Source organism: Populus alba, chromosome 17 (genome assembly GCF_005239225.2).
Source record: "Populus alba chromosome 17, ASM523922v2, whole genome shotgun sequence".
Taxonomy (NCBI): Eukaryota; Viridiplantae; Streptophyta; class Magnoliopsida; order Malpighiales; family Salicaceae; genus Populus; species Populus alba.
The window spans coordinates 2,933,310-2,958,454 of record NC_133300.1 but is presented as its reverse complement, the minus strand read 5'-3'; the positions used below and the strand labels follow the sequence as shown (position 1 = coordinate 2,958,454).

Sequence of the window (25,145 nt, the reverse complement as noted above, 5' to 3'; positions counted from 1 at the left end):
TTTGTTGAAAATGAGGATGCATAAAGAAAAGAATGTGACTGGTTGGGTGTGCTAGTCACTCTCAAGTCTAGCGCTATAGGTCATGCATGTAAATTCATCTTTTTGAGAAAAAAAACAAACTTATATAGTCCATAGCATTGCTTTTGTATGATCCCGGGGTATTAGTTGTTTCAAATCATAGTGAAAATTTCTTATGTTGGACAATGAATTTGGATTCACAACCTTGTTGTTTTTTTTTGTTTGAAAAGTATTTTAAAAAAAATTAAATTTTTTTATTTTTTTTCTTTGGTTTAAATTTTTTTTTTTTGTATTTTCATATTGTTTTGATGTACTAATATTAAAAAATACTTTTAAAAAAACAATTGCTACCAAAATAATTCCAATACAAAATAAGCTTTTACTTCTTTTTTTTTATTATTAACTTATGGGTGTCCGAGTCAGCTTGCGTGCATTTTGACTAATTCCATGGGCCCTAAAATTAACGACTATGTAAACCTCCAGCAACCATCATATAAAGCTCTTACTTTTTACTTTGGACGGCAACGTTGCTCCTAAGTAGTCTTTAATTATATGCTGTAATTGTCATGTATATATAGTGCACATAGTGCAATGAGTTAATTAGACATATGCATTATTACTTGGAAATGGCCTTAAAGAGGGTTATCCTAAAGTTTAAATGTCTATAGGGATGATCATATTGCAAAAATGGGGCATTCTTGACCTCATAATGTAGGTTGATGTTTGATATGGGTTTGCATGGTTAATTGAGCCTTCCATTATGGCCATGTAGTTGCTAAAAACCAAAGAAAACAGTCCAATCTACTTGCTTTTGAGCATATCTTGGCTATATAGGATAACCTAGGCTTTCATAAAATGTTTGTTGGGTTCTGGGAAATAATTAATTAATTACTCCAATTAATTTATCATCCAATGCACAATATTTAAAGAGAAAGATTAGAAAAATAAGAGAAACAAAAAGCAAGCAAATTATGTGATAATCATTCCTAATTGAAAAGGCATGGGAGATTAGCATTCTCCCATGCTCATCATATGTGTCATCATGCACCTTTGTGTGTTTTTGCCATTCACTCTTTCAAGCAATATCCTCTCTCCCTTCGTCTATCTCAACTTTAACTTTTTCACCACCTCCCAAGAACATTTTTTTTATTATTCTATCCGAGCCTTAGCTGAAAAGCAAGTGCTAATTCAAATGTCTGCAGCATAGTAGAGATAGAAAGAGAAGGGGAGAGGTGGGGGAGAGAGAGATCAAGTCTTGCATATATCTTCTTATATTGTTAGGGTTGAGACACCACAAGACAAAACCTTTTCTCTTGGTTTTTTTCCTTAACCACAATTGTAATAGCTCTCTTTGATGACCCTTTTGTTTTGTATAACTAGCTACGTTGAGTAAACTCGAGTGATATGTCAGAGAAGATCATGGCAACAGAAGAAGCAATAACAAGTAGTAACAGTGGTTTTGTTGAAAACCCTGTTGGTGGATCCAATCCCCCCGCTCTAAAGAAGAAGAGAAACCTCCCAGGAACTCCAGGCAAGCTAGCCAGCTCGTTTGTTTATTTTTCTTCTTTTTGAGTTTGTGTTTGTGTTTATGTTGTTATTATTCTTTCTGTCCGCCTTTCCCTTTCTGTCTTTATGATCATATATCTATGATCGTCAGTATATTCAAAGTTATTCATGTCTATCAAGCTTTATTGCCTTAATATTCAAATGAGAATATTGATTCTTCTATGCAGATCCTGACGCAGAAGTCATAGCTTTATCACCAAAAACTCTCATGGCCACCAACAGATTCTTGTGTGAAATATGCGGTAAAGGGTTTCAGAGAGATCAAAATCTACAACTCCATAGGAGAGGACACAACCTTCCATGGAAGCTCAAGCAAAGGACTAACAAAGAAGTAAAAAAGCGTGTTTACGTCTGCCCTGAAAAGACCTGTGTCCATCATCATCCTTCTAGGGCTCTTGGAGACTTAACAGGTATAAAGAAGCACTTTTGTAGGAAGCATGGAGAGAAGAAGTGGAAGTGTGAAAAATGTTCAAAAAGATACGCTGTGCAATCAGATTGGAAAGCGCACTCAAAGACTTGTGGCACTAGGGAGTACAAATGTGACTGTGGGACTCTATTTTCAAGGTATAATTTTTATCAAAGATTTTTATTTGAACTTATAGTGATGGTGGTCCTCAAATACTATAGATTTGTAGTAGCAAGCAAGGGTTTCAAGAATAAAATGACTATATAAGGAGGACTAGTTAATAAAGCATGAAAGTGATTCAAGTGGTGATATAGCATCGCTTTTTCTCTTGTCAACAACACTAACCATGTCGAAATAGAAACTATGTGGAGCATGAAAATGATTTTTTGAGTGGTTGTGTTATCTTTGGCTGTGCACCGACCCCCTTCACTTTCTATCTCTCAGAACTGGAAAATAAAGAGAGCATGGAGATATATACGGTGAAGACGAAGAGGGAGGTGGAAAGACCATATCATTGATTTCCATCATCAGTTCTTACAATAGACACCTAGTCATCTATCAATTTGATGTCCTAATTAATTAGCCCTTTATTACCAATGCTATGACTAGCTATGCAATACCAAGAGATTTTTTATGGTTTCATCGTATTTAACTAATTTATGCTCAAAATCTTTTCTTGAGCAGGAGAGATAGCTTCATCACTCACAGAGCCTTCTGTGATGCCTTAGCAGAGGAAACAGCAAGAGTAAATGCAGTATCTACCATAAACAACTTGACTGCTGGGAGCATCAATTATCATCTGATGGGGAATCCATTAGGGCCTAACATGAACATGACACAGCATTTCTCTTCAATTTTCAAGCCAATTTCAAGCAACGATCACCAAACAAGACAGGGTACTGGAGTTTCCTTGTGGATGAACCAAGGAGTTCCCCAAGTGAGTGAAGCATTAATGGGCGATAACATTCAAGAGATTCATCAACTTCGCTCTGTGACTAGTTCAGGAGCTATGTTTGGTGACCTTCTTGCTGTTTCGTGCTCACATGCTCCACCATCTGATCATAATTATCAGTTAAATTGGCCAGTTTTTGGAAACAAGATCTCTTCAAATAATGCTCACGAGGAGCTGACAAGCACTTTAGTACTTCCTTTAACCAACGTTAAGGAAGCAGCTGCTGCAAGTCAGCTAGCAAGTGTTCCTTCATTGTATAGCACCCAACAACAGCAGTCCCATCAAGCAACTTCGGCCAACATGTCAGCCACTGCCTTGCTGCAAAAAGCTGCTCAGATCGGTGCAACTTCAACCGATCCATCATTCCTTGGAAGTTTTGCGCTAAAGAGCAGTGCTAAAAAGGTTCAAGATGGGAACAAGTTCTGTGGACTCTATGGTTCCAGCCCTGTAAGCACTAATCCAGCAAGTGACGTGGAGAACTCAGGAAGTGATCAGATCTCCTCTTTGAGTCACCTTCAAATGTACCCTAAAAGGCAGAAAATATTTCAAAGTGATCAAGACAGTCCTGCAGGAGGGCAAACCAGAGACTTTCTTGGTGTTGGTGTACAAGCCATATGCCACCCGTCATCCATCGATGGCTGGATTTAAACTTCATGGGATGGCATCGGTTTCTTGATCGGAAGTAAATTTGACAATAAAATGAATCAGAAAAGAAAAGTATTTGAGATTTTAGTAATGGGAAACTTTGCAGGAAGGAAAAGGTGGCATTCATGAGTGCTTGATGGAGGGCTAAAAGGTTATGCTTAGAAAACTATTGAAGAGTAGTTGTTGAAGGGAGGAGATCCATGCATATTCTGTTGAACCCTAAAAGCTGATCCCTTTAACATGATGGCCTTTATTTTTTTGAGAAAAAGAAAGGGAGGGCTGTAGTAGTGGGAGCAAAGCAAGAGTACTCCACCTTTTGAGCTCCATTATTGCCTTGTTTCGCACTGTTGTGAGGGTATTTCCAATGGCAAAAGGCCTCATAATTTCTCGTAAAAGTAGGGTCTTATATAATTAGCTTAATATTGTCTAAATAAATTAATTAATGTAGCTTTTCTATCAGAAAATTAATTAAGTACTACGCCTAACTTTATTATATAGTATAACAAGAGATTATGTTATATTTTTCAAGCAGAAATTCGAGGGAAGCACATTTCAGGATATAAACTAGCTTAACCCGGGAATAGACAGGTCAATCTAATTTTATTTAATTTACCAAAATAACAATATTGGCTTAGGATTATTTTTTTAACATGACATTATTGTTTTAATTAAAAAAAAATTCAAAATAAAACCTAGCTTGTGATATATAGGCTTCAAATCGGCAAGTTACGTATACCATGTTAACCTCCTGTATAAAATCAGATTTTATAATTATGCTTTTAATTAGCTAAATTTAAAACAATATTATTTAAAAAACAATAAATCAAAATAAAACTTAGCTCCAAGTCGGCAAGTTACCATATCAACCCCAGATAAAATCATATTTTATAATTATGTTTTTAATTAGCTAAATATTTCAAGGCTCTTTTTTTTTTTAAGAAATTGAGTTGTAGATCTTTAAATTTATTGGTAACTTTCTTAAGAGAGCATTTCCTCAATTACACATTAATTAACCAACCAGGCCAAGAAAATATATTTGCTGACAGATTTTATTGATTATTGCTTCTTATACATAAATCCATCAACATGTATTCCATTTTATATCAAAATTCTTATTCAAATACTATGAATATTCAAAATAATCTATTCTTATAATATGTTTGTTTTTGCGTTTCAAAAAATATTTTTAAAAAAAAAATTAATTTTTTTTGCTTTAAATTATTTTTTTTTTTGTTTTTATATCATTTTGATATGCTAGTATTAGAAATAAATTTAAAAAAAAATATCATTTTAAAAATACATTGAAAAACAAGTACAATCACACTATCAAATAAGCTATTTTTTATTTGTTTAGCTCCCTTAATTGTGGTACAACAGCTTATAATGGTATAAAAAGAAGATGAAAAGGAAAGGAAATAAAAAAGTTAAAGAGAAAAAGAAAATGTTCTTACCCCTCCTCTCTCTTTTGATTTTACTAACTTTATTAGTTGATATGATAGAATGATCAGTGCTTTGTTTTGCTTTTCATGCACAACAAGTAATCCAATGCTTATCGCAAATTTACATCCACACAGCATTTTCTCACCTCCAAATTTTAGCTTAATTTTGATAATGTAGCAAACAGCTAGGTATATATTTTTTATTCAAAATAATAGTTAAAAAATGTCAAAGTAAAGTGAAATATTGCCTTATATATATATATATATATATATAGATGTGGAATATTATTATTTGATGTGTGTGTTCATGTTAGCCTTTTGTGCTAGCAAGCTAGTGCATGCCAAAAACATAATGGAGTTTTCAGGGCAGGCAAAATAGCTGTGGACCATATGGGATAAGGTTTGATTTCTGGCTTATTATGCAGCAAGAAATTAAATGCATTTTTTATGGAGAAAATAATATTCTTCATGTACTATAGACACAATAATTCTGCCCCCATCTCTCTTATAATTTCCTTTTTTTAGATGTATGAATTATGAACAGTTTTATGTTATCATGACCAAATGATCAAATTAATTTAAAATTTTTAATTTACTATTATACTTTAATTTAACCCGTTTTGTGTTTTATGTTAACGTTAAGAGTTTATTTTAATATAAAAGTTTTAGACATAATGAGATTTAAATTTTAGTTTGGTTGGTTGTTAAATTATTATGATATTATATAAATTAATTAATTTAATTGAAAAACTTAAGCAATTAAATTATATTTTTCCGATCTTTTTTATAGAAATATGTAGAATAGTGGTGGTAGTTGTTTTTTTGAAGTGTTTTTTGCTTGAAAATATATTAATTTTTTTATTTTTTAAATTTTATTTTTGATATTAGTATATCAAAAAGATATAAAATCACATATAAAAAAATTAAAAAAAAACATTAAAAAAATTTAAAAATTTAAAAACTCTAATTCAAACATGGCAAACACCCCTTTTATTTATCTAATTTTCATGTTTGTCATTGTAAATTTTGTGATGATAACCTAGCTATTCCAAAATTATAATCCGGCAACACAACAATTTTGATATGTTCTCGTGCCTATCCCACCTCCCTCAAATAGACGTTCTTCTCCTATCTATAATGGATTAGCTTATCTATTCACCAAACTATATTAGTAAAACTTGACTGAGTTGCAAGGTAGTTAAACCCTAATTTAAAAAAAAAATTAAACAACACCATATTAACCTCTTTTTGAAAAAAAGTTATAAGGTTGAGAGCTAGATTTTGAATAGTTTTTATTGAGTTACGGGTCAGTCAAGTTTTTTTTTTTTTTTTAACTTAAATTGATTCAGATTCTAAATCAATCAATTTTCAAGTTAACTAACTGAATTGATCTAAAATTTTATTAGGATATACTTTCAACATTTCAACTTAAAGTTTAGATTATAATTATAAAACTCAACACTACTCATGATTCAATTTAAAGCTTGGGTTACAAATTAAATGAGTGAATCTTGATTGATTGCAGTTAATTCAAAATGATGTTTTTAAAGAATTTTTTTAAATGAAAGTTTAAAAAAAAATTTAAAAAAAAAAACAAATTAGATCTCGAGAGAGTTTTATAGATTTTAAAGATCATGGGTTAGCCCACTAAATCAATCAAGTTTCATTGGTTCACCTTCTACCAAATTTTATATAAAGCTAATCCAAACCAAGTTTTTTTTTTTTTTTTTCAGACTAACGTGGATGTTCGAGCCAGTTTACGTATATTTCGACTAATTCCACGAGTTCTAAAATTAATAACCATATAAGCCTTTAATAATTCTAGAATTTATGAAACTTCAAACTAATAAATTTTAAAAAATAAATATAAAATCTGAATAATTAAAATACATTTATCCGAATTAATCCAAATGATATGTTATTAAAGCCAGGTTTAATAACATGAATAACCAACTTTTATGTACCTATGCAATGATCAAATATGACCGTAGCAGTTTCAGAGCCCAAACCAACTGCCCTGTCAACTCAAAGCCCATAATGATATTCCATCGTCGTCCGCACTCAAACGCAGCGGAAAACACAATGAAAAACCTTAATGTAGTCCTTAATATATATGCATCCATAGCCTACAAAGTTTATCAATTAGATTCCAATAGTGTCCCACATTTTTCAATTGGGTCCTTTTTTCAGTATATGGTAGAATTTTCAGTTTTTTTTCACAAAACGAAAAGGATCATAAACTAAAGCCTCAGTTTAGTTTTGATAAAAAACGTTTGGAGCCAAATTGACAGTAAGTTTTAGTTTTGAGGTTCAGTTGAAAAAAAATATATACATTAGGGACTAAACGTGATGTTTCCCAAAAAAACAACCACCTTGAAGCTTGAACCCTACCTCCACTTCAACTCCTCCTCCTCTGAAACCTTGAATTTTTTTCGAAGAAATCAAGAAACAGCAAAAGCACAAAACAGAAACATGAAATTCACAGGCTCGCCTGGAATAGACCTCAAGATCAAAGACAAAACTCTGTCTCTCCAACAAGACAACAGTTCCTTCCATGTGGGAACTTCAATTTGGTCAGGTTCTTTAGTCCTCTCCAAATTTCTCGACCGGTGGACCCCACTATCCACGAACCCCACCACTACCCCAAACCATTACTCCACCCTCCTCGACTTCCAAAACCGCCGTGCCATCGAGCTAGGCACCGGCTGTGGCGTCACTGGCATGGCGCTTTATCTTCTTGGACTCACTGACATTGTCCTGACTGACATCCACCCTGTGATGCCTGCTTTGAAACACAACTTAAAGCGAAACAAACAAGTTCTTGGCAAGATGTTGAAGACAGCGATTCTTTATTGGAGTAACGAGGATCAAATTAATGGGGTTAATCCCCCCTTTGATTATGTAATCGCGGCGGATGTTGTCTATATTGAAGAGAGTGTGGGGGCATTGGTGAAGGCCATGGAAATGTTGGTGAAAGATGACGGGGTTGTTTTGTTGGGGTATCAACTGAGATCACCGGAGGCGGATAAGTTGTTTTGGGAGATTTGTGGAGAGGCTTTTGTGATTGAGAAAGTTCCGAAAGAGGATTTGCATCCTGAGTATTGTTATGAGGAGACTGATGTGTTTATATTCAGGAAAAAGAAGAAGAATTTATGAGGTTTTTTCCTTTCTTTTCAGTCTTGGTTATGTTTTAGTGTTTTTGTGATTGTAATGTATTGCTATGAATTGGGTTCTTAATGCGAGTAATGGTGATCGAAGAAAATGAGTATTTGGGTGTTATCGTATTGCATTTTGTTTTCTTTGAGTTTAATTTTGATGGTTGATGATGCTTGAAGTATAAGCTCTCTTAAGTACATTTTGTGTGTATGGTTTGAGTTTGATTTCTTTTATATGCTGAAATTGGGAAAGGTCTTAGTAATGGCAAGTGGAGAGAGTGGGGGTTTTGGCGGTTGCTTTCTTGCATTCTAATTCCTGCTTGATAAGGTTTGAAACTATATAGCTACTTTGTAAAGTTTGTATCTTGAACTGAATGTTTCGACTTGTGTGCAATTTTGGATGTGTAATGTTGGAGGGCATATGAATGATAACATGATTGCTCGGAGAGAAGTGAGGGTGTGTATTATAGCATCACTGTATTGGATGTTAGCACACTATAGTTCAGTTCTCAAGGGAGATGAATTTAGAACTTTCTAGCGGAGGTGGATCACTCTTAATCAACAGCTAGGCCAGAATGGTTGAGGAGTGACTACTCCTAGATTTGAGTCTAGTGTTTAGGGTAGATTATTGCACTGAAGTTTTATTTTCACTTTCTGAGATTTGGGAAGTGTCAAAGTGGACTATGCTTCATAAAATATTGTTTACCCTTAGTTTAGAAAGTCTGAGGATCAGTTGCTCCATCTTAAGTCATATGACTAATTGTTCCATCATCTCTCTCTGGTGTTTGGCTGCCTAGCAAGGAAATTTAAAATTCAGTGCCTAAGCAGCATAATTAATAATGCAAATTAGGTGATGTAAGTTTAAAGAGAAAAAATAATGAGTCTAACAACCTCTCTCTTCCTCTTTCATGTTTTTCCCATGGTCTGGTTTGGGACTTGTTGATTGGTGGCAGACCTTTCAAAAGATTAGTGGCTACAAGTTCAAGGCTTTACTATCCGCTCATCGTTATCCCTCTTATTCATAGTGGAGCTCTGTATTTAGTCAATTTCTGATGTCAAGGGGCATTTTTGGTCCTTTATAGGCATCACATCTACAGGTCGGTGTAAAACTGTAACATACTTTTTTCCCCAGAGAAAATAGAAGTCAAGAACAGGCATCCATATAGAGTTTTTTCCCAGAGGTTTGCTTTAGTTTAGTACCAAGGACCAGTACAGTTTATCCCTGCTTTGTAACTATTTTTGGACTGATTTAATGTTCTTGGAACATGTATAATGTTTGGTTCTCTTAGAAGTTTATTGCTTAATTTGTATTTTGACCTCTTTAACCCTCCTTTATGATGGAAAAGGATTGGTTTTTATTTTCCTTTTTTTTCTATTCCGTGTAAAATCAATTTTTGGGCTTGATTTTTTGCTGGTTTGACACTTTAAAGTAGGAATGTGTTAAGGCTTTTATAAGGCTAACAAAGGTCTCCCCTAGCAAAGCTAAAGAACTTAAGAATTGAAGAGAGAATTAGAAGAAGAAGAAGAAGAAAGGAGATAACTAAAAGAGAGAGAGAAGCACTGCAACTGCAGAATTCTTATTCCTTCATTACCTGCCTCACAAGTTCTTGATACAATGATTTATATACAGTGAACTCTAGCCTCCTAACTATCTCAACTGACTATCTAACTAACAATCAACAACTCTAAGCAACTAAACACTGCAACTAACTAACTTTAATCACATGCTCTTTTCTTATTTACAATTATGACAATTACTAACTAACACTGCCTCTTTAGCTAATTCAGCATATTTTCTTCTTAATTGTCACAGGCTGTTATTGATCTCTTCTTCCTTGATTTCCGAGCCTCCTTACTACCTTCTTCTTGTAACAAAATGTAATATGTAAACTTTGTTTTCTTGAATTGAAAGTTTCTGTATTTTTTATTGAGGCCGTAGTTGTTTTGTGTTGGATTGTTGGATTATGGAGGTATAAGAAGTTGTGTTTATAGCAGACGATTTGCATGTTAAAGCATGTTGCTTTTGTGATTTAACCAACTCTCAAATTGTGAATAAAAGCTTGGTGCTTCTATAGTATAAGCTTGATCTGAGTTGGAAAGAATAAGTTTTTAACTCCCTAGCTGGGATAAAACTATTAATGGGGCTTTTCAACAATCTTATAAGTGCAGATGCAAGCATGCCCATCATGTGAATTTGCATTTCACAATTAGCATCAGGATCACCCTGAAAAGGCTATCTCAATTATTATGAGCCTAGATCTTTCATTACTGTGCAGGATATTCATTGCTCTTGTATGATATGTGTTCTGAGTTGATTAGATTGTAGCAAATTGGTACTTGGCTTCCAAATTTAGGATTTCAGACTTGGCACTCTGAAGCATAATTAACAAATTTAATTTTCAAGGAACTTGAGAAACTATAAAAAATTAGGAGCATTAATTGCAAGATGACATATTGTTCCCCACACTCTGATTAATATAAGAAAATATTGTGAATGTTGTGAATACAACACACATGGACGATCTGTGGTCGTCGTTGCAAATGCTAGAATCATTCATTAGAGAGTTTTTTTTTTTTTTGGTATGAAAACTTATCAGACATATCTGACTATTATTAATATCAAATCATTCAAATTGGTGAATGATTTGCTACTTGAGCTATCTCTTGTTTGAACTTCTAATCTAACTGGAGAACGCCAACTGCTGTGGACCAAATTATGTTATTTTGTTGACAGTCTTTATGGATGGTCATTGCTAATTATTTTGATTCACGCTTATATTTTATTATTCACTGCTATGGTAGGATAATATAGCATTCATCCAGGTGATATCAACCAGTCTTTTCAAGTTCCCTTCTTGTCGGAAAATCAGGATATGTGCTGTTTTCTGTTCAGGGTTCTTGCCTTTGGTATGTTATGATCCTTTTCCTGAACAACATCCTGTATCTTGAAATCTTGTGCTTCTAAAGTAACAGGAGAATTGTGTGTCTACAAGTAATGCCAAAAGCTGTTACAATATTTTCTTTCTGTCGCTTATTGATGATCATGCAAATTAATTTGCGATTCCTGCATATATCAATTATTTAGCAATAGAGTAGGATAACTGGCTTTGGTGGTTCACCCGATGGTTTCAACTAGTCTTGTCTAGTTCCCTTCTGGTCTGGGAATTGGGACGTGTTTTTGTTTTTAGTTCAGGGTTCATGCCTCTGGTCTATGGTTATCTTTTTTGTAATAGCATGAAATAGGAGTCATAAATGATTGTTTGTCATATGTAATCTGTTTCTTCCTCAGAAGTTGGCCTACCTCTAACTTGACCTTTAAATTTAAGAATTTCAGTAATTTTTTCTATTATCTCTGCGCAATATTTTTGTGGTCTTCTACACCTTTCTGAAGTTTGAGTTAGATTAGCTGTATTTGGGTCAGATTACATTATGTTTGAGCTGAATCTAGCTACAGTCTTATTGGTAGTCAAATTTGCTTTTTTATTGGCAATGTAACTTAATTTCTTACACAAATAGCAGAACAACTTGCTGCAGTGTGAAGCAAGTTGAGAAGTTTTGCACAGCTTATGTCAAACTGATTGGACTTTGTCATGTCTGTATACAAGTGCTGAAGGAAGAAACTAAATTAAGTGGGACCCTATTGGACTCAGGGACAACCAAGCATCATGGGTACCACCAGCTGGCCAAGTTTTTCAAAGTTCAAGAACTAGAAATGGGTCATCAAAGTGTGAAGTGCATGCATATACCCAAATTTTATCATGAAGGAAACTAGCCCCACAACTGATAAGGACAGAAGTAGGTATATTTTTACAATTAGCTGAAGAGAGCTGGTATTTCTACTTGAACTTCCATTTAAGCTTGAAGATTTCGTCTTGAGTTGTAATCTGTGATGTGTTGTGAAATCTTAAGCTTGCATTCTTAATTTTGTAAAATTAAAATATTTCTACTTGCTCTCATCTGAACAGCCAGGTTATTTCTGCCCAAGTCGCAGCTCTGTTTGCTCTCTGGCTAGGAAATGGAGTAAAAAGTGCATGGTTGGAGTTGAACTGTAACTGCTAGTGGAACAATATCAAATTTATATTTTCTTACTGATATTCTACTTGCTTTAAGATTGAACATTGAATAAAATTTCATGACTTGACCATAAAATACAAACAACATAATGTTGTTGGAAAAACTTCAGAAGTTCTACATTCTGCTGTCATCACTTGTTTCATGATTGAGGATTCGCTGGTTCAGTTAAGAGGCCATAACTGAGTGTCAGAGCCTATCAAACAAGTATATAGCTCTTCTACAGGAAATATGTCATCATTTCCAGCGTCTCCCCAATTACAGATCATGTTTCCAGGAGAACTTGAGTTTGCCTGCTCATCACTAGATCCTGACACTGAAGGGAGAGTTGCAGCAGATGAGGTTGGTCCAAAAAGTATCATTTGTTGAACCTTGTTCAGCTCAAATTTAAGCATGCTAACTTGTTTCTCGAGCCTGATGTTTTCTGCCAATACATTACCCAGCTCTAGCTGGATGTTCATGTAGTCATGCTCTATGGCATCATTTTTGTGCCTGGCTCTTCTATTTTGATACCATATTGCAACTTGTTTTGGTGGCACGCCTAGTTGGCGGGCAAGCTCTGTCTTGTGCTCTGCTTTGAGCTTCTGGTTAGCATTGAAACTTGTTTCCAGGAGGTTAAGCTGGTCTCTAGCAAGCCTTTTCTTTCTGGGTTTGAGAGGCCGGCTGCCTTGGCTTTGTGTCTGGTGGTGTAAATGGGAATCCATGTCTTTCGGTGTTTCTGAAGATTAGAACTCAAGACGTGGATAGAAATGATAATCTTCGAGTGCCCTTTTATAGGGTGCAGCAAGTACGGATTGGCATTTTGTTCTTAGGGTCAAAATTGATGGGCCAAAATTAGCCCAGTAGATAGCCGCTCCTGCAATTGTGGGGAATGGTGGTCTCTAATTGCTAGAAGGTTCTTGTCTATACTTTGTTCAACAGATCAATACGAACTGTAGCTGCTAGAAAAACAGATTGATCTCATGACTGATCTATGATAGCCTCAGTATTATTAATCTATCAAAGTTTCTTCTTGAATAATTCTGCATTGAACGAGTTCATGCATGCTAAATCCTCTAGCTGGTCATCATGTATGATATGAATTCATGCTCTTCACAATCTCTAGAAATTGATCTCTTCAATGATCCATGGCATAGCTTCTTCTTTGAGCAAGTGATAGGGCCGACACATCCAATTTCACTTAGCAAAACATAGGAGATTTTGTGAAGTAGTCAATGGTACAGCTCCATTACAAATTGGAGTCTAAACTTTAGACGTTAAGACTATCTCTTCATTTACTTCCAGCTTATTTTACAGGGTTATGCTATAGTCATGTTGCAAAGGATAGCTTCTTCGCAAAAAGGAGAAATTTTGCTTTGTAGGTATTGATACAATCATCTTTCTAGCAGCGATATCGATTTAACTTGAATTAATATACATATTGAATCGAACTCATCTAAACGGATGAGTTTGTTTCGGACATTTACTTATTAGATAAGAAATGAATGTGTTGTAAATATTATCTCTCTCTCTCTCTCTGTATTAAAATACGTGAAACTCAAGAAATAAGATTTGAATATTTAAATTTATTATTTGATGACAATAATAAGATATAGATATAATATAAATTTAAACAATGAATATTCATCATCATCTTTATTTGCAACTCAAGTACTAGGGCAAGGATTTTCATTTCTTTGATCAATTTTCTTAAGCATGGTTGACAAACATGATCCAACTTGATGATTTAATTTATAAATTTAGTTATATGATAATTAGAATAGTTAGAACTTAGAATATTAACTCTACCTCAACCCTATCGAACTCTATTGAATGAGGTTAATTTTAAAATAAAAGGAAATAAAAAAACTAAAATTTTTACAATAGGATTTGAACCCTTGACATCTTGTATTAATTAAAAATACACTATCAACTCACTAAGAACAACACATAATTTAAAAGGTGTTTGACAATGTGTAGCTGTTGACTTTGTTTTTTATTTGAATATACATCAAAATAATATATATATATTTTATTAAAAAAAGTTATTTTTGACATTAACATATTAAAATGATTTAAAAATATAAAAAAAATTAAAAATAAATCAAATTTTTAAAAAATACAGTTTCAAACACGTTCCCAACATGATGTTAATTTAATTCCAACGCCCATAGTATCAAAGGATAGAAATATAAATTTATTAAGGTAATTTATCTGTTAATTAATCTGTTAAATCAATCCACTCACTTGATAGGTTAATAATTGATCTAATAATCCAAAACCTTGACAAATTCATGCCTTTGGCAGGATCTAACCATTGTTTTAAAAATTGAACCAACCAGTAGGTCGATTGAGAGACTTTAATTGGTTGTATTAAAAAAAATATATAAAAAAAACTTGACTGGTCTAGTCAAAAACTTAGTTTGACTTGGTAACCTAAGCCTAACTTGATTAAAACCTAGTTATTAATCTTTTTTTTTTTTTTTATTTTTTTGTCAATAATGATATCGTTTTAATATTTTTTTAAAAACTAATAATTAACATATAATTTAGGTCTTGTCACGAATCGAGTTTTATAATTATGGATCTAATAAATATATTCTCAAGTTGTAACAAGCAATAAATATAGAAATGAATTTTTTTTTTCAGAAAAACCTTTCTTGCAAATTAAAAGAAACTGAAAGGAGTTGATGAATTCCTGTAACAAATCTATTGTAGCTCTAGCCTCATTGGTACAATGAATTGAAACAATGAAATAATGATTTTGCTCATCTCAACAAAAACAGTTGGCATGGCTTTTAAAGATAATACTACAGTTTTATAACTTTTTTTCATAGTAAAATGACTAACTTATTCTTGAAAACAATAAATATTGAACTGATATCTAGGGGTTGTTTTGATTTTTTCTTTTAAAAAACATAGTAAAATGATATAAATATCTTAGAAGTCCAAATATTCTATAATTTTTGTCCAAGTTTATTTTTTTATTTTCATTACATTATTTTTTTGTTATAATCAGGTTAGGAACATGAGTTATTTTGATTTTTTAATAAACATAAAATATTAATTAGAAAATAAATATCCTATTGACGCATGTGTTGCAATGAGGAAGCACATGGCTATGCTCGCTCTCTTCAAGCAACGTGTTTGACATCCCGTGACAATAGTAAAACACCAATTTTCATGAAAAACATTTGAATTATTACAATAGCTATACATCTTATAGATAGTGTGTATCCAACTTAAATACTAGTGTATAATTTCATATTTGTTTTTATTAATTTTTTTAAATATGATTAACAAATATAATCGATCAATTGATCTAAAAATTTAATTATTTAAGATTTAATTTGAACTGATTTTATAATTGGAATGATTAGGATATTAACTTTACAAAACCAAGTTGAACTAGATTGGATCAAAAAGCCGACTTTGGAATAGAATGTAAAAAGTTAATGCATATAGTTTCAAAGGAAAAAAAAAGTTAAGTTTATTAAGGTATTAATTTATTGTCTAATGACCCAGAACCTTGACGGGTTCAAGAAATATGTTCTACGTTAGAATAGGCAGTAAATATAAAAAATGTAAAAAAAATAATTTTCAGAAAAACCTTGCTTGCAAATTAAGAAAACTAATGGAAGCAAATGGGCCTGTCAGCATCTCTCTATATTTTAAAGCTCTCACCCTCTTTAAAACCCACCAAAAAACAAACCACCATTGATGACCGAAACCCACTGCAATAAAACCCACAACAACATTTGTGGATCAAAAAACACTGCAAGAGAATGATGCAAAAGATTACAAACCTGGTCTCTTTTCCAGAAAAGGATAGCAACAACACCATCGATACAGAGCCAAGCAATGCAGGAAGACCAATAAAGTTCATTTACTATGATGAAAGTGGCAAGTTTAAAGTGCACCCAGATGCCGTTGATGCTCTTATGCAAATTAAAGGACCTATTGGTGTTGTTTCTGTTTGTGGGCGTGCAAAGCAGGGTAAAAGCTTCCTTTTGAACCAGGTAAATTAAACTCAAAATGGAAACTTTCATGGTCATCTGTTGTTCTAGTCCAAAAGGAAAAACGACTAAGAAAATCATCAAAAGTACTACTTTTGGTTACTGGGTTTTTGTAAAGTTTGTTTTTTTTTTTTGTTTTTTTGTTTTGGGGTTTTTTCATGTTGTGTATGGGATAATGTATGACTTGTGGCGTTCTTGATTATTGCTAGTATAACACTTGGTGTTCTGTTTTTTTGTTTTTTTGGAGTTTTGGTGAAGGCATTTCTGTTATATTGAATATCATCTGTGAAGAATGTGAACTGAACGTAATTCTCAAATGTGTAACTTGCGGGAACTTGCTGTAGCTTCTTGGTAGGAGCACTGGATTTCAAGTTGGGTCAACCCATCAACCTTGCACTAAAGGGATTTGGATTTGGAGTGAACCTTTGAAGAGAGCTGCATTGGGTGGAACTGAATACAGTCTTGTACTGCTGGACTGTGAAGGGATTGATGCTTATGATCAAACAGTTAAGTTTCTCTTTGGCTTGTAATTTTATGTTTCGGCAGATGCATCAATCATAATTTTCATCTCACTTGGTTGATGTGGATTGTATGCAAATGAAGTGATGCATTGCGTACATCATCAGCCAGTTGTTAGTAGTGGCAAATAAACTGGTTAATAATTTGTTATCTGTATCACTATCCCACCCCACTTCTCAACCAAATATTTTTGGTGATTGTTATAGTAATGTTATTTATTTTCCAATCGCTTCGTTTTGACAGGGGACGTACAGCGCCCAGATATTCTCCTTGGCCATCCTCTTATCAAGTTTGTTTGTTTACAACCAGGTTAGGATTTTTGAATCAAAGGCCTTGTTAACTTGGTTTGCAGTAACTTCTGCTAGTGTGTGATTAACCTTTTGCATGTTTTCTGTGCCACCTATTCCCAATTGTAGATATCCTGCTTATTTTGGTCCCTCATTTTATTATTATTTTCAGATGGGGGTTATAGATGAAGCTGCACTCGATTGTCTCTCTCTGGTCTCTGAAATGACCAAGCATATTCATGTCAAAGCTTCTGGAGAAAAAGAAACTGTCCCTGATCTTGGGCACTTCTCCCCTGTATTTGTTTGGCTTTTGAGGGTGATCTTTTAGACATCATATTTAAATTTTATGCATTTCTTGTGAATAGTTCCATAAATGATCCTGAATTATATATTTTGAATTCTTCGACCATAAGTTTCCCTTACCTTGGAAGCCTAAAAACATTATTTTTTGCATTACGTTTAATTTAACCAGCCTTTTGAAATGCTACTTTCAGGACTTCTGCTTGGATTTGAAAGAGGATAATACAAAAATAACACCCTGCAACTACCTAGAGCTGGCCTTGAGACCAGTGCTGGGTAGTAGAAAGGATGTAGCTGCTAGAAACAAGGTATTTGCATGGCTTGATCTTACTGTAGTTTGAGATGACTAGAAATCTTTAAAAAGCAACAATCTGGGAACTTGGATACAATAGCAAATTGTAATGAGTTGTTATCACTGCTTGCTCAAACTCTTGGAACAAAGTATTATGTATAATATAAAAATAAGTTGCCAGGTAGAAGTAATTAGTTTGTTGTGAAGAAACATTAATGGATGATGTGCTAATACCTTTCTGGGAACTTGGGCACTGGACACAACTTACAACACGGACCTGCTCTCTTTTTGGCTGGACTAAGGCATGCCTCAATTGTGCACCACCTTTTGGAATCCCTCTCTTTGTTTCACCTTGACAAACGCTGATTATAGCAAATCCATTTGTTTTCTGTTGCAACAATCTCATTAAGTATATTGAACCTGAAAAGTTGCTAATGATAATTACAATCCTAATGATTTATGCTGCAGAATTGGTCTTGTGGATTTTTTTATTTTCAAAATTATTTGTACCCTTATGCTGAACCAATACATTTTCCATACCTTTTTCCTTTTAAATCCAAACTGTTTGTTCATTTGAAGCTAAATCCAATATGGTAAAGAAACCAAGCATACTTTGTGGAATTAATTGGTTCTAGGATGTTCATCTTTGATGTGTTCTCATTTCAATTGAGCAATTGGATTGGTTTTTTATGCCCACAGATTTGCTGATTTGTATGGGTAATAATTCCAGATTCGGGAGTCTATTCGAGCTCTTTTTCCAAATCGAGAGTGCTTTACTCTTGTCAGCCCTTTGAACAATGAAGCTGACCTGCAACATCTTGATCGAGTTTTGGTTAGTGTAACTTTTTGATCTATTTTTATATTCCTGTCTGAAGATTAAGAACTTGATGAGCCTATCCTTTTTTATCATCTGATACCTTAACATGTTTCATGTCTAGTTGGACAAGTATAGGCCAGAATTTCTATCGGGGCTCAATATGTTGGCAAAATTTGTTTTTGAAAGAACTAAGCCTAAGCAAGTTGGAGGCACTGTTATGACAGGACCTATTCTTGTTGGTATTACAAAATCCTTTCTGGATTCTCTTAACAGAGGGGCTGTTCCTACAATATCTTCCTCGTGGCAGGTTAGTGATTGGTTTAGATTCTATTTCTATATATTTTGTGGGGTGAGGGGATAAATTAGGTGTTCTAAACTAAAGCTAGTTTTCATATCTTTTTGGATTAATCACAACCAAAAAAAACTAGCTTATATCAACCAAATATTCAATCACAACAGAAGTAACAAGTAATTATGAAAAGAGTAGAGCAAGAGGTTATTCGAATATTTATAGTATTGTGGCACTAACTGCCTCCACTCCTCAAGTAGTTAGCTGGTGCTTTTTACTATCATTCAATTAGCCTCCTTCAAGGGTGACAACCCCATTTACAATACCAAATATTTTTGCAAGGCTAAAGATGTAAACCTCTCATTCTCTAGCTCTTCCAAAATCTATCAACCAAATCCCCAATGGTTTTAAGTGCCACTTACATTTTAACAAAATTTTCAATCAAGAAAAACAAGCTCTCAAACTCACAAACGCTCAAGAGAATGTTTAAGTTAAAAGCCCAAGTCTTTAGTTAAGGATGATCCAATTCTTAAGGAAATGTGAAAAATTCAATCAATGAAAGGTGTAAGAGAATTAGCTCAAAGTGGATTCAAATTATAGAAAGGTTAGGACTGCGTCATCATTTAAAGGTGTAAGAGTTGCCTTTTTATAGTGCAAGGATAAAACTAGCTGTTGAGAGCAAAATGGAAGGTAAACTCAAAATATGCAGAGTTGATCGTCCGGTATACCAAATGGTGTGAACCAGATGAAATGATTAAAAAATCAGCTTATTTGTCTGTCATGTGGTGGAAGGAGACGTGGTGATTTTTGCTGTGAGTAAAAATTGTTTGAAAGGGTTTAAATTTAAAAATTGTAGGCAAGAACAAGTGGGGCCTAGTCAAGACACAAGGACAGCTTTGTCTCTCTATCTAGTTTAAACCATCTAGTATACTAGATGACTTTATACCAGATGTGGAATACTTAACAAAGTATTATTTGCAACTATCAAGGATGGTATTTTTCTAAACATGGTTTATCAGTTCTATGCTAACTTAGACTTTTAAAACATATGCCTAGGTTAAGATTCTACTACCTAATTTTTGCTACGAAATTGAAGGACCAGCTCAACTCAATATACACTTGATGAGTGAATAGCTTGAAAATTGGAAGAAAGGTCTTCTTGGTGCAGATGTTATTAATATTGTTTTAGGTTGATGGAAAATTGGATTAACTCTAAAAACAATGTCGTAGTGGTTATAGTTAAAAAAACAAAACTGAGCACAACATTTTCTTCAAGTTTATTTCAGTAACTACACTTGTCCTTTTGTGCACATTGGCATTCCTTTATTCAAAAGCCACAGTCCTTGCTTTTTAATATTTTAATTTCCTTTTCAGAATGTAGAAGAATCAGAATGCCAAAAGGCATTCGATACAGCCATTGAAGTTTATAAGTCTGCTTTTGATCGCACAAAGCCTGCTGATGAAGTAAGGAAAAAAGTTTTGATTTTATTATCGCTCATTTATTGTTGTTATGATTTCTTTTTAATTCATTAACTTTAGGTTTCCTTACGAGAGGAGCATGATGAAGCAGTTCAGAAGTCAATTTCTGTGTATAATGCTAGTGCTGTCGGAGTTGGTTCTGCTAGACAAAAATATGAAGTGCTTCTTCAGAATTTCTGTAAAAAGGCATTTGAGGTGTGTATTAAACTTCCTTAAAAATCAATGAGAAATGCATAGAACTCTCACATGCCTGTCCTTGTGACCTTACCCAGATCCAAAACTTTTACCACTGGACCAAGCAATGGTCCCCATCCTATTGTAGTTACAAAGGTTTTCCAGACATTTAAAAGCCTAATCGCACAAGAACCAAGAGAATGTTTTCAATGTCACTAAACTCAAATGAGAAAAGGACATGCAAACTAGGCATAAAAAAGAAAAACCTAAACAAAATGTTTAATAAAAAAATTTCTGTACTAGGATCGAAAAGCTAATAATAGAATCCAAAATAGTTAATTTTTCTCAAACATCTTTACTTATGGAAGGATCCATCCAGGGGAAATAATATTGCCTTATGCCTTATGTTTAACAAGAGCAGTCAGCCAGGTATACCTTGTTGATAACCGTTGTGTCAGATCTATATGCCTCCGGTCTTCTTTGAGGATGGGAAGTTTATGATGCTGCTCTCTAGTTTGTACTCTAAATGGCTCAATGGGATGAAAATGACTTACTTTCAAATGCATAGCTGCTCCACTAAAAGTGCAGAATCTTAGTTTGCTATTGTTATGGAACTGCCTATCCTTGTGGTTACAAGCCAGATGAAATCTGATTGTGGTGTTATTGATGCAGGATTATAAAAGAAATGAATTTATAGAGGCAGATATACAATGTTTAAATGCTATACAAAACATGGAACGGAAGCTGAAAGCAGCTTGTCAAGTTGATGATGCAAAAATTGAAAGAGTTGTCATAGTAAGTGCATTAACAGTCTTCTGCATTTATTTATTTATTATTTTGAAGTTCTCGTATCATTACTGCATTCTGTTCACTTAACTAAAGTTTTTCAATTTCTATAAGTCCCCAAGGCATTGGAAATATCTTGAAGGGTTTCTTCTGTGTTTTGTGTTATCATAGTTAGTGTAACTTTTAAGTATTCGCGAGCATTGCCCATGACATAAATTTCCAATTTAAACTGACAGACATGGGTTAGATACATGATTCAGGTGCTTTTCACCTTCCTGACAAATTATAGAAAATAAACAAAGGAAGATAGGCAGAAAGAAATCCTTTTCTGTAACCAGTGTTTTCATTTGTGCAGTACAAGATTCCTTCTATTACTGGCAATTGCATAATAAGGGAATAATGATTCTTTGTACTTCAAAAGCATCGCAACGCATTTCTTTTATCAATCTATGAATTTCCCTTATTTGCTGTTTGTGAAGTTGTTTGTTTTGACTATGCAAATTCTTAATCTAAATACATTATAGGTGGCAGTGAGTAGATTTATATGAATTATATATATGAATAATAACCAGAGTGATTATATTGCTTAGGTTCTTGATAGTCTTCTATCTGAGTATGAAGCATCAGTTCATGGTCCAGCAAAATGGCAGAAGTTGTCATCCTTCTTACAACAGAGGTTTGTTTATGTTGATTTTCACTTTTCAGCAAGTACCACACCAATGCTTATAATCTTGCCCATTCACTCTTGTGAGTAAAATTCCCTGTACGGGATGATTACCTTGCCAAGTACCCCTGTGAATTGAATGTAGTGTTGTGACCTGAGGTCTTATCCAGGCTCAACAAATAATGGTTTCCATAATCCTCTAAAGGAAGGGATAAAAAAGGGTGGTCGAATATCATCACCCTTGCATGAGATGTTTGGGACATGGTGAACTCTCTATTTGAAATGCAATTTGCACCCATTCCTTCACTATATAAGTTGATGTAATTAATCTAGCTGCTAATCTTTAGCCTCGAGGATTTTGTCTTCCATATTTATAAGCTATCTAGTTATCCAAAGTCTCTGGCATATGCCAACCTTTTTTCTAAACTATGAAACCTCTTGCAGAACATTTTCATGTGTCCCAGCTTATGTCTGGAATTGTTATTCAGTTTGCAGGATCCTATTCTCCATCATGCTAAGAAGCTGATTGATGAAGCTTCATCAGACAAAAATGTCCTTATCTTGAAATGCTCCTCAATGGAAGATAAGATGCAAATGCTTCACAAGAAGTTGGAAGCAAGTGAGAAATTCAAAACAGAATATCGAAAGAGTTATGAAGATGCTATAAATGACTTGAATAAGGTCTCTGAATGTTACAAGAGCCGTATAACTGATCTGGAGAGGAAATGCAGCTCATTGGAGGAGAGGTATTCTAGTTCACTTGAAATGCTGGATTCTGCAAAGCAGGAATCCTTGGAATGGAGGAGAAAATATGAAGAGACATGGAATAAGAAGGCAGTTAAAGACCAGGTTAAGGTGGGAACCATGTCAGGGGCTCATGAAGCAGAAGCAAGACTTGCTGCTTCTCATGGACAAACTCAGTTAGCATGGAAAAAGGCTGATGAATGGAAAGAGAAGTATGTTATTGCAGTTAATGAATTCAAGGCTAATATAGAGAAGGAAAATGTACTGCTGGAATATCCAATTGAGGATGTAAACTGCAGAGAAGAAGCTCTGAGTGCTGAGTTATGCAATAGCTTGGCAGAAAAGGTGATGCTCTCCATCTCTCCACTCACAAATACATATGTTTTTGTATTAGTACGATATATACAAGAATATCCATATTAAATCTATCCATATAGACAAGAGGAAACGCTGCATCCACATCTTGATTGGTTTGGGAATACAGCATCCCCTTAAGCTGATAAAGGAAAGAATGGCCCTCCAGCCATATTGGTTGTAGAAATACTAGTCTATCTGTGTGTATCTGCTAGCTTTTATTTCATATTTAGTAGCTGTTTATGAATTTGCATTGCATGCGAGCTATATTGTAATTTTTACACTACATAACAGAGACCATCTGCTCTTAAATACACACAACTAGTGTCCTGTAAAACTACAGAAGATGAAAGAGAGAAGAGGATTGTAACTGTAAAACTTGAATTCAACTGAAAAGACGAGGATATTTTGGATATTTGAAAGTTTTTATAGGGATTACTTTTCCAACAATGCTTTTGCTTATTTTGCTTATACATTATTTACAAACCTTTACAACTTTCCTTGAGTTTTAAAACAGCAGGACAAGGAAATTAAGGTCAAGATAGCAAAGCTTGAGGAGGCTGAGCAGAAAATAACCACTTTGAATTTGGACTTGAAGGTCTGCTCTATAACCTCAATCATTTGCTGATCGCTATCATATAGTAGCCTTCAAATTCAAGAAGCGTGGAGAAAACAATTTTTTTATTTTTAATCTTTTCACTTGTATTTTGGATGCTTCATTTGCATATGCAGGGTTCTCAAGAAAAGATGGACAAATATGAGTTGGAATTATCAGCTTTGAAGCTTCAACTCAAGAACTTGACTGATAAGTATGAGTCTGTCAAAACTGTTGCTCATGCATTGGAGATGCAAGCTCAGATACTGGTACAGGACAGAACCCAAATGGAGCAGAAGTACCTCTCTGAGTCAAAAAGGTTTGAGGAAGCTAATGAAAGGTGTAAAGTCACAGCAGAGGAAGTTAAGGTGGCAAATAAGTTTGTTGAAACAGCACAATCAGATGTACTGGCTGCTCAAAATTCTAAGTGGGATGCTTCTCAGCTTGCAATAGAAAGACTTGCCCAGATGGAAACTGCACAAAAGCAGATTGAAGACTTGGAGAGACAAAAGGTGGATCTTGCCAGTGAAGTTGACAGGTTGCGTATATCAGAAGTCGATGCTATATCTAGGGTTGCTTTACTAGAAGCTATGGTTAAAGAGAGAGATCAAGAGTTAGAGGCATTGAAAACGAAATGCGAACAAAGATTAAGCTCAATGCTAGGGCAAAATATAATGGCAAATGGGCCTTCTTTACATGCGGAACTGCAGCAGAGAAAACTAGTTTCACCTCAGGTAGAGTTATCGCCTGACCATTCAAATGAAACTGCATTGGGTTCTGAGATGGAAACCATTGCTTGGGGGAAACGGTCAAGGCTGAAAGTTCTGAGTGCGGGTCAGGATTCTGTCCAGGATATGGATATTGATGAAGAAATAGCAAGGGAATCAAAAAAACAAAAAATGGCCCTGCAAAAATGCACGACAACAGAAGTTGAGAATTCTGATGTCAAGGCTAATGAAGACAGTGAAGATCGAAAGGCTGGTTCAAGGTCCTATGTTAGGTTAACCGTTCTGAAGATGCAGCAGGAGCTCACTGAACTTGGTTTTGGTGGAGATTTGCTTGAGCTGAAGAGCTCCAAGAAGAAAGATGTCTATGCTCTATACAAAAGACTTGTCCTGAAGAAGTAACATTTTTTTGGGTTTTGACTAAAATAATGGTTCTTATCCGTATAGAGGAAGTTGGATGGACTTGTTAATTTCACTTGAAGTTGGACTAGTGATTCGAGGGTGTTTCACAATGTGTTTGGAAAGTGTTTCTAAAAAAAATTGATTTTTTTTTAAATTAATATATTTTTGATATTTTCAAATTATTTTGAAATACTAATTTTAAAAATAAAAAAAAAAAATTATTATTAACATGTTGTCAGTTAATACTGTAATTAGCCAGTCACACGGACTGTTGTGGGCTTTTCTTACCTAAAGCTCCCAAGTGCAATGAAATTGGAACTTCGATCCCTTCGGGAGCCAGGCAAGTTCATCAATTTTATCAACTTAGGTCACTTGATTGCTACAGAGATCGATTAGGCCAAGTTTTTCCATAACTCTCTTTGCTAAAACGATGGTGACATGTTATGCGTAAGACTAGGCCAGGCTTTGATG

The 25,145-nt window shown here is 34.2% G+C and overlaps 4 protein-coding genes across 19 annotated transcripts; 3 read left to right on the top strand and 1 right to left on the bottom strand.

Moving 5' to 3' along the window:
* Positions 1–1,175: 1,175 nt before the first annotated feature.
* Positions 1,176–4,105, top strand: LOC118027866 (zinc finger protein MAGPIE). Its single transcript, XM_035031353.2, has 3 exons — positions 1,176–1,549; positions 1,752–2,148; positions 2,675–4,105. Exons 1-3 carry the CDS (start codon positions 1,423–1,425, stop codon positions 3,588–3,590), a joined length of 1,440 nt encoding a protein of 479 aa, XP_034887244.1. The 5' UTR covers positions 1,176–1,422; the 3' UTR covers positions 3,591–4,105.
* A 3,317-nt stretch (positions 4,106–7,422) lies between these two features.
* On the top strand, positions 7,423–12,359 carry LOC118027867 (uncharacterized). Of its 15 annotated transcripts, none has more exons than XR_012168537.1 (3): positions 7,423–8,183; positions 11,787–11,980; positions 12,151–12,359. XR_012168537.1 is itself a non-coding variant. In XM_073405972.1 (2 exons), exon 1 carries the CDS (start codon positions 7,499–7,501, stop codon positions 8,180–8,182), a length of 684 nt encoding a protein of 227 aa, XP_073262073.1. In that variant the 5' UTR covers positions 7,423–7,498; the 3' UTR covers position 8,183; positions 12,151–12,359. The 15 variants fall into 15 exon arrangements, 7 of the variants coding, with proteins under 7 accessions (XP_073262073.1, XP_034887253.1, XP_034887245.1 ...); XR_012168534.1 differs by having other exon boundaries at positions 12,147–12,359; XR_012168541.1 differs by lacking the exon at positions 12,151–12,359 and adding an exon at positions 11,005–11,088 and having other exon boundaries at positions 11,832–12,137.
* Positions 12,360–12,416: 57 nt separating this feature from the next.
* On the bottom strand, positions 12,417–12,956 carry LOC118027869 (homeobox-leucine zipper protein ATHB-52). Its single transcript, XM_035031366.2, has one exon. It carries the CDS (start codon positions 12,954–12,956, stop codon positions 12,417–12,419), a length of 540 nt encoding a protein of 179 aa, XP_034887257.1.
* A 2,980-nt stretch (positions 12,957–15,936) lies between these two features.
* On the top strand, positions 15,937–24,828 carry LOC118027833 (uncharacterized). 2 transcript variants are annotated; one of them, XM_035031323.2, is made up of 14 exons: positions 15,937–16,250; positions 16,592–16,753; positions 17,010–17,075; positions 17,226–17,369; positions 17,548–17,661; positions 18,376–18,477; positions 18,584–18,769; positions 20,126–20,215; positions 20,291–20,425; positions 21,077–21,199; positions 21,781–21,866; positions 22,343–22,943; positions 23,473–23,550; positions 23,685–24,828. In XM_035031323.2, the coding sequence occupies exons 1-14, from the start codon at positions 16,017–16,019 to the stop codon at positions 24,672–24,674; spliced, it is 3,111 nt and encodes a 1,036-aa protein (XP_034887214.1). In that variant the 5' UTR covers positions 15,937–16,016; the 3' UTR covers positions 24,675–24,828. The 2 variants fall into 2 exon arrangements, with proteins under 2 accessions (XP_034887214.1, XP_034887213.1); XM_035031322.2 differs by having other exon boundaries at positions 23,470–23,550.
* The last annotated feature ends 317 nt before the right edge of the window (positions 24,829–25,145 follow it).

Coding starts and splice junctions, on each gene's coding strand:
- LOC118027866 (XM_035031353.2), top strand. CDS start 1,423: ATGTCAGAGAAGATCATGGCAACAGAAGAAGCAATAACAAGTAGTAAC. Junction 1,550..1,751: donor AAACCTCCCAGGAACTCCAG/GCAAGCTAGCCA, acceptor TCTTCTATGCAG/ATCCTGACGCAGAAGTCATA. Junction 2,149..2,674: donor TGTGGGACTCTATTTTCAAG/GTATAATTTTTA, acceptor TTTCTTGAGCAG/GAGAGATAGCTTCATCACTC.
- LOC118027867 (XM_073405972.1), top strand. CDS start 7,499: ATGAAATTCACAGGCTCGCCTGGAATAGACCTCAAGATCAAAGACAAA.
- LOC118027869 (XM_035031366.2), bottom strand. CDS start 12,956: ATGGATTCCCATTTACACCACCAGACACAAAGCCAAGGCAGCCGGCCT.
- LOC118027833 (XM_035031322.2), top strand. CDS start 16,017: ATGATGCAAAAGATTACAAACCTGGTCTCTTTTCCAGAAAAGGATAGC. Junction 17,076..17,225: donor GTTTGTTTGTTTACAACCAG/GTTAGGATTTTT, acceptor TATTATTTTCAG/ATGGGGGTTATAGATGAAGC. Junction 21,200..21,780: donor AAATTGAAAGAGTTGTCATA/GTAAGTGCATTA, acceptor TATATTGCTTAG/GTTCTTGATAGTCTTCTATC.